This window comes from Chiloscyllium punctatum, chromosome 33, assembly GCF_047496795.1.
Source record: "Chiloscyllium punctatum isolate Juve2018m chromosome 33, sChiPun1.3, whole genome shotgun sequence".
NCBI lineage: Eukaryota > Metazoa > Chordata > Chondrichthyes > Orectolobiformes > Hemiscylliidae > Chiloscyllium > Chiloscyllium punctatum.
This window is the reverse complement of record NC_092771.1, coordinates 32,130,087-32,142,884: the sequence shown is the minus strand read 5'-3', so window position 1 is coordinate 32,142,884 and position 12,798 is coordinate 32,130,087. Positions and strand designations below refer to the sequence as shown.

At 43.2% G+C, this 12,798-nt stretch overlaps 1 protein-coding gene across 8 annotated transcripts in view; it reads right to left on the bottom strand.

Moving 5' to 3' along the window:
* The window catches only part of herc1 (HECT and RLD domain containing E3 ubiquitin protein ligase family member 1), a 466,732-nt gene that overhangs the window by 80,638 nt on the left and 373,296 nt on the right, over positions 1 to 12,798 (bottom strand). For all 8 annotated transcript variants that reach the window (XM_072553323.1, XM_072553316.1, XM_072553320.1 and 5 more), the window contains 2 exons: positions 12,426 to 12,625; positions 1,591 to 1,711 (listed from right to left, as the gene is read on the bottom strand). In XM_072553323.1, the coding sequence (XP_072409424.1) occupies positions 1,591 to 1,711; positions 12,426 to 12,625 (321 nt within the window). The remainder of the gene's footprint in view (positions 1 to 1,590; positions 1,712 to 12,425; positions 12,626 to 12,798) is intronic.

The window sequence follows — 12,798 nt, the reverse complement described above, 5'->3', positions numbered from 1 at the left end:
GGAGAAGATAAATAGGTCCATATCTAATTGGCAGGATATGACCGTTAAAGTTTTGCAGTGGTCTGTTCTGGGCCTGAACATAAATTTTACATCAATTACTTAGATGAAGGGAACAAAAGCCTGATAACTAAATTTTCAGATGACACAAAGACAGGTAGGAAAGTATAAAGGTGACAAAAGGAGCTTGCAGGAGGATAAAGATAAGTTGAACGATTAAAAAAAAACTGGCAGGGAGAAAGTGAGGACCGGAGATGCTGGAGATTGAAATCAAGTGTGGTGATGCCTAACAGACAAACAAAGTGACGAGGACATGCCATGACCTAACTTACTAGCCACACTACCCTATAAAGAAAACTCTCTCTGAACTGACAGCCAGGCTTCTCCAACCACTTGGATCCATGACAGCCACGCTCAGACAACAACTCACCAGGACAAAAGACCCTATCCCCATTAAGTGCAAGACAAACATAATTTACAAGTTTCCATGCAAACACTGCACGAAACACTATATAGGACAAACAGGCAGACAGCTGGCAATCTGCATCCATGAACACCAACCAGCCACTAATACCATGACCAGCCGTCACTAGTAGCCATACACACAGAAAACAGGGTCCACAAATTCGCCTGGGACAACACAACAATCATAGGACAAGCTAAGCAGAGGACAGCCAGAGAATTTCTAGAAGCCCGGCATTCATCCACGGACTCTATCAACAAGCACATAGACCTGGACCCAATATACCGGCTACTATAACCAACAGCTGGAACTGGCAACCAGAAGCAGCAGAAACAGAACCAAATAAATTCCAGAAGATACAGTACAGCTGTACTTCACAGGAGGCTCCAAAGCACTGAAAGTATCACCTAGACAGAGGACGAAATGTCTGCAAATCAACTTCCCAGTTCAGTGAACAAACCCACAACTACAACAACCTGGCACCTGAGCTACAAATCTTCACACAAACCTTGAGAGAGAAAAATGTTTACTGCGGATGCCAGAGATCTGAAATAAACACAAGTAGTGCTGCAGAAACTCAGCATGTGTGGTAGCATCTGTGGAGAGGGAAACAGAGCTAATGTATTGCGTCCAATGCAGCTCTTCTTTGGAAAATATTCACTGATTTGGCCTCATTGGAGATAACCACTTGTTGACCTGATTGAGCTTGGTGGCAGGGCAGCAGTAACTCCTCACTTAATGTGCACTTAAATTGCCACTGGGACCTGTATGCACATATGCAAGACAAACTTGAACATCTTTGGCGTGTACCCTTTCTGCTCGTCAGTTGAGCAAGCTTAAAATCCTAAACACCTGTGATCTGGTGGTTTTCCGGCCAGTTAGTATTTAGGGGCCAGTAACTGTTCACTGGCCGCAATTTGTATAGAATTAAAGCCATACCCACCTCTATGTCTACCAATAGTAAAGATCAAACGTTAAAAAGAACACTGGCAGCAGATATTCTCTAAACAGGATATTATTAGACTGACCAACATCACATAGATGTGAAGTGTTTCTTCAGAAACCAACGAGCTATCCTTTGCTAGCAAGGAAAATGAAATACCTGCTGGAGATGCTAGTAATAGTGTTACCTTCACTTCATGCTTGGATTCTTGTTCCCACCATTCATCAGAGCTGCTGGAAGTGGACTGAGAAACCTTGAAAACCTCTTGCGGGACAGTCCAGACACACACCAAACCATTCTGACATCCACTAGCAAGAGATAATACATGATATTTTATTGTAAATATTGTACTATCAAACTCTCTTCAAGGCACTTAAAGATCAACAAAGACTTTGCTAATCTGTAAACATATTCAAATTGACAACAGCTAGTTGCAGCTTCTGATATTCCTATTGTATCAAATATACATATAATTAATGAAGTCGGAAAGGAATTCTTTGAAGGCGATGGTAACAAGTGTTGAGAGGTGTTCTACCTTTTTGATGAGTCACCAAATTGGCCCAGAGACAACAGAAAACGCCAGCAATTGGTCAGAGTTCATCGGTGTCTGCACCACTACTAACCCATGTGCACAATTCATAGATATAGAAGATGCTAATCAGACTGGCAAATTGTTTTAGTGACAGTATACAGCAGCTTCCTTTGTCAAAATATCTAAACTTCATGAGTTATTGGATTATCCAAACAGGTGTCATGACTCAACTGGGAAGACTGCGACAATAATTGACTCTCACTATTCCACAAACCATTACAAATGTGTAACTTCCTCATTAAGCCATCAAAACGATTAATGTACCTGAATGACTGCAATTCAGAATAAAAGTACTTCATAGAGGCTTTGTTATTCATAAAATAATTAACGGTGAACAAACATAGAATCATAAAGTACAGAAGAGGTCTTTGGCCTCTTGAGTCTATATCTCCAAAAATACACAAAATCTACATTAGTTCCACTTTCCTGCACAGGCCGATAGCCATGAATATTATGATACTTCAATTAAAGACCTCAACTATCCTCCCATGCAGTGCATTCTAGATCCTATGAAAATTTTTATTCCCCTCAAGTAACCTCTAAATCCCCTGCCTCTGGCCTTAACATTATGCCTCCTTATTTTTTAAACCACTGACCAAAGGGAACAGCTGTTTTTCATGCCCCTCAACCTCGTATACCTCTATCAGATGCCCCCTTCAGCCTTCTCTGCTGTACAGCTCCAACAAAATCTCTCTGCTCGAATAATCTGTACTATGATTGATAAAAGTGAATGCCTTAACTACCCCAATTAACCTGCCCAGATTCCTCCAGAAGTCTGTGGACAAACATCTAAAGATCCCTCTGTTCGTCTGAGCTTCCTAGTGTCTTGCCATTCATTAATTAGATTAGATACCCCACAGTATGGAAACAGGCCCTTTGACCTAACAAGTCCACACCAACCCTCTGAACAGTAATCCGCCAGACCCGTTCCCCTACCCTATATTTACCCCTGACTAATGCACCTAACACTACGGGCAAGTTAATACTGCCAATTCACTTGACCTGCACATCTTTGGATTGTGGGAGGAAACCGGTGCACTCGGAGGAAACCCATGCAGACACTCGGAGAATGTGCAAACTCCACACAGTCAATCACCCGAGGTGGAATCGTACCCGGGTCTCTGGCACTGTGAGGCAGCAGTGCTAACCACTGTACCATCATGCAGCTCACATTAAGTCTTGCTCCTTCTTCCAAAATGCATCACCTCACACTCATCGAAGCTAAAATCTATCTGTCATTAATCTGCCTTTCTAACAAATTCATTTACATCCTCCTACAAGGCCTACTTCCTCACTGTCAACCTCCTGATCAGACTTTGTGTGATCTGCAAACTGACTTCCCATCTCCCTACATTCTTATCTAAATTGTGATGAATATATGAACAAACAATAAAAGACCCAACACTGGCAGCTGTGGTATGCCACTGAATACTGGCCTCCAGTCACACAAACAGAACATTACAGTGCAGTACTGGCCCTTCGGCCCTCGATGTTGTGCCAACCTGTGGAACCAATGTGAAGCACATCTAACCTACACTATTCCATTTTCATCCATATGTTTATCCAATGACCATTTAAATGCCCTTAAAGTTCGTGAGTCTACTACTGTTGCAAGCAGGGCATTCCATACCCCTACTACTCTGAGTAAAGAAACCACCTCTGACATCTGTCCTATATCCATCACCCCTCAATTTAAAGCTATGTCCTCTCGTGTTAGTCATCACCATTTCAGGAAAAAGGCTCTCACTGTCCACCCAATCTAACCCTCTGACTATCTTTTATGCCTCACTTAAGTCACCTCTCAATCACCTTTTTTCTCTCTCATGAAGCAGGAGTAGGAATGTGGAGTGTGGCATCAATCAGGTGAATAGAAAAGAGTTGGATAGAGCTCTCAAGGATAGTGGAATCAAGGGTTATGGAGATAAGGCAGGAAGAGGATACTGATTAAGGATGATCAGTCATGATCATATTGAATGGTCTACTCCTGCACCTATTGTCTATTGTCTATCACTGCTAGCTGTTTTAGTTTTGCCAGATCAGGATATTTTTGTGTTCACAGTCTGATATTGTCAGCAGTGACCAGAAGGGTATGCAGAAAATTTAAAACCAGAATGGGCTATTCTAATGGTGGCACCACTGGTGGCAAATCCACTAGTGGGAGGCAGCTCAAGGCACCTGCTGCACAGTGTTCCAATTTGTAATTGTACACACTCAGAATAAGAGCCCACCACTGAATTCAACCTGAATCTATGGCTGGCACAGCCCTGTCCATTTAAAGTAGCCCTTGCAGGGATTTGTGGTCCATTTGGCTCAGTGGCTCACTGGTTAGCACTGCTGCCTCACAGCACCAGGGTCAAAGGTTCGATTCCAGCCTTGGGCAACTGTGCAAACTCCACACAGACATTCTCTGTGTCTGTGTGGGTTTCCTCCGGGTGCACCAGTTTCCTCCCACAGTCCAAAGATGGCCATGATAAATTGCCCATAGTGATAGGTGCATTAGTCAGAGGGGGGTGGGTTACTCTTCGGAGGGTTGGTGTGGACTGGTTGGGCCGAAGGGCCTGTTTCGGCAGTGTAGGGAATCTAATCTAATCTAATCATTACTGTTACAAATCTACATTTGTAAAGGATTTGGGGGAGTGCTCTCACACTAAGAATGACTGCCAAACATTCCTCCTTCATCTGGGCATATCTTCATTCAGCATCATCTAAAATCCAGGAAGCATACGTTATTAGGCGTTCCTCTTCGCTGGGCCACCAGCGGGGCCTCCGTGGTAGCCAACGCTACCACGATACCATATAGGGAAGCATCGCATGTCAGCACCGCATCTTGCTTGGGATCGTAATGTGACAATAGCTGCTTCTTCACTTCCCTAAAGGGTTGCATCTTGGCTACGAAACTGTATCCAAGTCTGACCCTTCTTCAGCAATGTGAGGGTGCCAGTATGGAGGCCAGGTTACTTTGAAATTTTCTGTAATAATTTACCAAACCAAGGAAAGAACTAACCTCCGGTACAGACATGTGAGCTGGGGCACATTTGTTGTCCTTACTTTATCTTCCGATGGGTGTAACCTGGTCTTGTTCACTCTGTAATCCAAGCAGATCACTTGGGGTGCATGGAACACATTTTTCCCTCCTAAGACATACTCCCCTGTCTTGGAGGAACATTTAAGCACTATGTCTAAGTTCTCTAAATGCTCTTTATTGGTCTTCCCATTTATTAGCATGTCATCCAAATAAAATATGACTTGGAATAGACCTTGTAAAGTGTTCTCCGTCATCTGCTGGAAAATGGCACAGGCTGATGATACAACACTGCCTTTTGGGGTATGTTGGTAAAAGCCCTTCTAGGTATTAAGTGCCTTAATTAGTCATCAGGTATTAATTGTAGCATATTTCTGGGGATCCTCATCTCACTGCAATTGCAGATACACATGACTCGTGTTCTAGCTTTGTAAAGAACAGCCCCCCTGCCAGTTTTGCATAGAAGTCCTCTGTGCAAAGGATTGGGTATTTATCCAGCTGCAAAAAGTGGTTTATTGTTTGTTTAAAGACCCACAACGGCGAACTGATCCATTGGACTTCATAATTGATATGACCAGTGCTGCAAACTGTACTGATTTGATGATTCCTTTGCTTTCCAGTCTCCTGACTTCTGCCTCTACTTTTGTATGTGAGGCAAATAGAACTGGGCAGGCCTTATAGAATCATGGAATTGCTTCTTGTTCAATATATGAGGTGGCCTTGGCCCATTTGATATCCCTCGACCTTCCTAAAATATGTCCAAGTTGGGATTTTACTCAGGCAGCCATTTTCTAATCAAAAAATGTTGAGCCAGTCAATTTGAATCTTTCTCAACCAATTTCACCCCATCAAGCTTGGGCCCGTGCCTTGTACTACAATCAGTGGTAATTAAGCCAGCTGCTTCTCATAAGAAACCGGAACTGAAGTTGTACCCCTAATTTGTTTCCCTGGCACAGGTTCTCAGCCTGGCCAAGGTTTTATGTAAACTTGAGAGTTGGAATCGAGAGTGAATTTTGGTAAAGACTGGCTCTGCAATCACTATACAGCTGTGTTCGTATCGATCTTCGTTAGAACTGGATGACCATTTAAGCAGAAATCTTTTTGATTGATTGTGATTTGGATTTTGCTAAGCAGTTTAATTATTCGAACTAGTTGTAGGTGAACTCTCCAGGGTTACGCTCTCCTAGATACAGGCCTGTGGAACTTTTATACTGTTTCGAGTCCACGTACCAGCAGCAACTACAATGGCCTGCTGAGCTGGATCCTCAAGAAAATTTTAACCATTTGGCTTGAACTTGGCTTTGTTTTGGTGGTTTGCTGTGCACTGACCAGCGCTCCATTCCTGATGAAGGGCTCCGGCCTGAAACATCGATTCTCTTGCTCCTCAGGCCCTTCGGCCCAACCAGTCCACACCAACCCTCCGAAGAGTAACCCACCCCCCTCTGACTAATGCACCTATCACTATGGGCAATTTATCATGGCCATCTTTGGACTGTGGGAGGAAACTGGTGCACCCGGAGGAAACCCACACAGACACAGAGAATGTCTGTGTGGAGTTTGCACAGTTGCCCAAGGCTGGAATCGAACCTTTGACCCTGGTGCTGTGAGGCAGCAGTGCTAACCAGTGAGCCACTGAGCCAAATGGACCACAAATCCCTGCAAGGGCTACTTTAAATGGACAGGGCTGTGCCAGCCATAGATTCAGGTTGAATTCAGTGGTGGGCTCTTATTCTGAGTGTGTACAATTACAAATTGGAACACTGTGCAGCAGGTGCCTTGAGCTGCCTCCCACTAGTGGATTTGCCACCAGTGGTGCCACCATTAGAATAGCCCATTCTGGTTTTAAATTTTCTGCATACCCTTCTGGTCACTGCTGACAATATCAGACTGTGAACACAAAAATATCCTGATCTGGCAAAACTAAAACAGCTAGCAGTGATAGACAATAGACAATAGGTGCAGGAGTAGACCATTCAATATGATCATGACTGATCATCCTTAATCAGTATCCTCTTCCTGCCTTATCTCCATAACCCTTGATTCCACTATCCTTGAGAGCTCTATCCAACTCTTTTCTTAAATGAATCCAGAGACTGGGCCTCCACTGCCCTCTGGGGCAGAGCATTCCACACACCCACCACTCACTGGGTGAAGAAGTTTCTCCTCATCTCTGTCCTAAATGGTCTACCCCTTATTTTTAAGCTGTGTTCTCTGGTTCGGGACTCACCCATCAGCGGAAACATGTTTCCTGCCTCCAGAGTGTCCAATCTTTTCATAATCTTATATGTCTCAATCAGATCCCCTCTCAGTCCTCTAAACTCAAGGGTATACAAGCCCAGTCGCTTCAGTCTTTCAATGTAAGGTAATCCCGTCATTCCAGGAAGTGACCTCGTGAACCTACGCTGCACTCCCTCAATAGCCAGAATGTCTTTCCTCAAATTTGGAGACCAGAACTGCACACAGTACTCCAGGTGTGGTCTCACCAGGGCCCTGTACAGTTGTACAGATGGGGAAACAAAAGGGCCATCACAACCAGAACTGATCCTTTCTGGACCCAGCAAGACTAGATCACCATAGAGGACAGTATATTGTTGTGGGAACCAAGAGTGATTGCCCCGAGCATTGAAGTGGCATCAGAAATGCCAAACCCTGATACAACATCCCCCTAATCGAGAGAGGGAGCTTACTTTAGGAAACAAAATTTGGTGTCAAAACCACAGCAATGGCCCTGCATGGGCAACTGGCATAGTTGACACTAGATCAGGTCCCATGACATACAAAGTTCATGTGGGAGAGGCAGTCCTGAACAAGAATGTGGATCACATGAAAGCTGCAGCCTCACAAACAGGGCAGGAGCAAAATATACCTGCGGCAAGGCTGTTAGAACTGAGAGTTCTCCCCCTCCACCTAGCATCAAATAAACCTCTGAGGACGAGATGGACACAGCAGATGGTGCAGCCTCGATGCAATACCACTCGATGACAAGGAGTTTCGGCCAAGACGCTCCTGGGACAAGAGGTGGGCTACAGTGTGGTACACGCCTCCAGTATCCAAGGCAGAGTCAGAGGAACCAGCCCAAGGAGAAGCTACAGGAAAAAGAATGAGCCTATATCTCAAAACTTAGACCTAGAGGGGTGTAGTGATGGAACAAGATCAGCCACATGGATCTCATAGATTACGAGTTGCCTGATTGGGGCATGTTAACCTGGTCCAATCTGATTCCTGGCTGACACATATAAACAGGAGTCAGGGGTTCTATTCACTCTTGGAACCAGGTCGAAGCGAGCCGGGTCAGTTTCATGTATATGCATGTGTAAATAAAAGGCGACGTGGTGATGGGCTGCCAGCCTTTGTGGAGTTACTTCACATGCAGCCTGTGTAATTCAGTGATCATGAGTCACTTCAATCCACATATAGATTGGGTAAACTTACTCAGCACTAATGCTGCTGAGGTTGAGTTTTGGACCGTGTTGGGGACAACTTTCTAGAGCAGTATGCTGAAGAATTGACAAGTTTCTAGAACAATATGGAGTAGAACTGACAACATGACAGGCTATTTTAGATCTAGTTTTATGTAATAAAAACAGGCTAATAATGTTGATGTAAAAGAACCTTGAGGGATAAGTGACAACCATATGATAAAGAGAGAGGTAGTTATGGAGACAGTGGATACGTTGGCGATCATCTTCCAAAATTTTATAAATACTAATCGTTTCCTGTCAAATGGAAGGTAGTACATGTCACTCCATTATTTAAAGAATGAGGGGAACAGGAAATGATAGACCTATAGACCTGAGTCTGTTTCTCCCTCCATAGATGCTGCCAGACATGCTGAGGTTCTCCAGCACTTTGTGGTCTTAGGCTAAATGGATTCGTGAATAGAAAATCGTGTCGGCTAAGTCTGTTGGCTTCTGTTGATTATGTTGTTAACAAAATTAACAAAAGGAAGTCGGTGGATGCTTAGACTTTCAGAATACCTTTGATAACATCCTCTAAAATAGAGTGGTTAACAAAATTAAAACACATGGGTAATGTACTGCATGGATTAAGGATTGGCTAACAGTCAGAAAACAGACAACAGGAATAAATGGACCATCATGTTGTCAAGCTGTTACTGGTGGGCAGCTCAGAGTTCAGCATATGATTCCCAGCTTTTCACTATTTATATGTGAGAATTGAGAGGCTATCCAGTTTTGTCAGAGGAATAGAAAGACTATTTATTAAGTAACTATTCAGAGGGATCTGGGTGCCTTTGTGCATGAATTGCAGGAAACTAGTGGTACAGCAGGGAGACAAATGGAATTTTGGCAACTATTGCTAAAAGAAAAGAGTGTTGTTATAACTGTACAAGGCATTAGTGAGATCACACCAGGAGTATTGTGCACAATTTTGGTCTTCCTACTTCAGGGGAGATGTTGTCACATTGGAGGCAATTCAGATGAGGTTCACGAGATTGATTCCAGAGATGAGGGATTTGTCTCATGAAGAGAGATTGGGCAGTTGAGCCTATACTCTCGATGAAGGTGAATAAACTTTGGAGTTTAGATAGATGAGGGGAAATCTAATTGAAGTATATAAAATGCTAAAGGGGATTGACAAAGTAGATATAGAAAGGGTGCTTCCTTATGTGGAACAATCTTCATGAGGGAGATCATAGTTTTAGGGGTAGTAGAGTTAAAACTGGGATGAGGTAAAATTAATTCTCCCAAAGTGTTGTAAATGTATGGAATTCACTACTGCAGAGTGTAGTGGCTGCTGGGACAGAGAGTAAATGTGAGGAGACAGAGATTTTTAATTAGTAATGAGTTGAAGGGTTATGGAGACTGAGCAGGAGAGCAAAAGGAGATTAGCTATGATCATATCAAATGGCAAATAAGCTTGAGGGACAAAATTGCGTAATCCTATTTGGATCAATGATTTTGATCTGAGGGTAAATGTAACATTTCCAAGCACATAGATAACACAAAGCTAAGTGGGAATGTGTGGTATTAGGAAGATCAACACAGCTTTGAACAGACTGTGAGTAAGCAAAAACTTGGCAGATGGAATATAAACTGGAAAAATGTGATGTGAAACTGTAAACTTCAGAACTTACAGTCACTGTTCATGGTTTTAAAAAAATCAGCAATAACTTTTTCCGGAATAAACTGTTGCCTGAGATGAAATGACAAGGACAAACTATTGTTTGGGAATGAATGCAATTAAGTATCCCTGGGAAAAAGGAGTCAAAGCCTCTGGCTGGAAAAAGGAAGGCTTTAAATATCTTTCAGGCACTTAAGTGAGCAGCAATGGGTCTACCCGAGGAAGAAATTACAATCAAAGCCCGATAGCTGTTTTGCCAATCAACTACTGTACGAGGGTTTTGCTGATAGGGGTCAGCACCAGGTGGGAGGGTTCTGAGAGGGACTCTTTCATTCTGGGCACCGAATCCTAATCAGGCACTGAGTGATTTTCATGAAGTGACCTTCCTCTCACTCCCCAAACTGGAAAGGTGCAAAGTTCAGGATTACTCATTGTGTATGCCAAATGGTGAAAATTGCAGGTGGGCCACATACCAACCAAACCAGAGGAGATCTTTAAGTGGTCATTATTTGGCTACCATGAGGTTACCATGAAGGGCTCTCCTCAATTTCTCCCCTCACCTGAGGCACTGTGAACCTGAGGTTAAACCACCACAAGTTATTTCTCTCCAATGACAGAATAGTCCTTTCCATTCAGACCATGGTGACTTTTATATGATCATCTGAAACCAACTCCACCGCGTCAACCAAGTTTCAACTGCTAAAGAAAATCATCTTTACCTAGCCCAAGGAATGTACTGGAACAAAAGGAGGATAAAGGAAGCATTTCAAAGGCTCCCTGAAGGCTTCTCTCAAGAAATGCAACATAGATGTCAATGCTTGAAAGACTTTGGCTCAGAAGAAACCCACTTGGAGAAAGCTCCTATATCAAGGGACACAATTCTTTGAGAACACCTGACCGCAAGCAGAAGTATGGAAAATGAACAAGAGAAAGGAATGATATCTATTTCAAGCGCAGGGACCAATTCCATCTCCCAGTAGTTGGAGAATCAACTCTAGGGTCGGGATCATCAGGACCCACAGAACTCAATTGCCTGCGACATGGAATTTCCTAGGTGAACAATCATATTTGTTAGCGAGCAATTAACTTTGAGAATAACCATAGGCTTTCAGCACTGGTTTTGTTTTTGGAGAAGACAGGGAGTTGGCAGAGTGCTCACACAACACCCTCCTACTTCCAACCACACCACATTAGAAATTTATAGAATAGAATTCCTACAGTGTGGAAACAGGCCCTTCGGCCAAACAAGTCCATACTGATCCTCCAAAGAGTAACGCACCTAGACCCATTTCCAGAACCTATTACTCTACATTTACCGCTAACTAATGCACCTAACCTATATATCCCTGAACACTATAGGCAATTTTGCATGGTCAATTCACCTAACCATGCACAGCTTTGGATTGTGGGAGGAAACCAGAGCACAGGGAGAATATGCAAACTCTACACAGACAGTCACCCGAGGCTGGAATCAAACCTGGGTCCCTGGCGCTGTGAGGCAGCTGTACTAACCACTGACCCACCGTACTGCTCCACTAGTCATAAAGCTGTTCCCAATAATTCTCCTCTGCAACGTCCTGTCTATGCTAAATATCTCTGCTCACTTCCATTTCACAGTTTGACATTGCAGGCGTGCGTCTTAAAAATATTTTGCAAGTCATACAGCTCATCTCCTCCCCAACAGTCTCAAATTAAACTAGGTCTAAGAGATCAGATATTTGGACCCTTCATCCATTTAGCTCCATAAATCTAAACACTGCATCAGAAACCCAGTAGGTTTAACAGAATAACACATTATTTATAAGTAATACCGTTGCAAGTTAACGTACAGCATTTGGACATGGTATTGTGAGAAAGTGAATCATCATTTTTTTTAGATTAGATTAGATTCCCTACAGTATGGGAAAAGGCCTTCAGCCCAACAAGTCCACACCGACCCTCCAAACAGCAACCCACCCAGACCCATTCCCCTACCCTATATTTACCCCTGACTAATGCACCTAACACTATGGGCAATTTAACATGGCCAATTCACTTGACCTGCACATCTTTGGACTGTGGGAGGAAAACTGGAGCACCCGGAGGAAACCCACACAGACACGGGGAGAATGTGCAAACTCCACACAGACAATGGAACCCGGGTCCCTGGGGCTGTGAGGCAGCAGTGCTAACCACTGAGCCACCGTGCCACTCGTTCCATAACAATATCCTCGAAGTTGATCAAAATAACATTTTCAGGATCAACTCCTAAACAAATAAACATTATCTATTTATTGAGGTCAAACATTTTCACCAACAATTTGAATGAATAAAAAGTTATACCCACCTGGCCAACATGAGCTGCAACTTGAAACCTTTACCTAGTTGACTACACCAGGCGACAGTGTTTACCATAGCCAGATGAGATAGTTTATGCAGACACTTCCAGGTTCCAGAAATAAAACTCCAAAGTTTGACAGTATTTTCTTTGGCACAAGTCATTAGCATCATCCCTAAAGGGTCCCATTTCATACATGTGATGGTTTCCTAGTTTAAGGGTTGGAGTAGGGAAAGAAAATACCAGGATTAGATTCTTTTATATCTAAGAAATATAAAATTACTATTATTTTCAGAAATAAACTTGTCAACCAGTTTGTTCACTGTAAAGGTTATTTTGCTATCAATGTCATGGATTGTTTTGCAATATAGAATCACAGAGA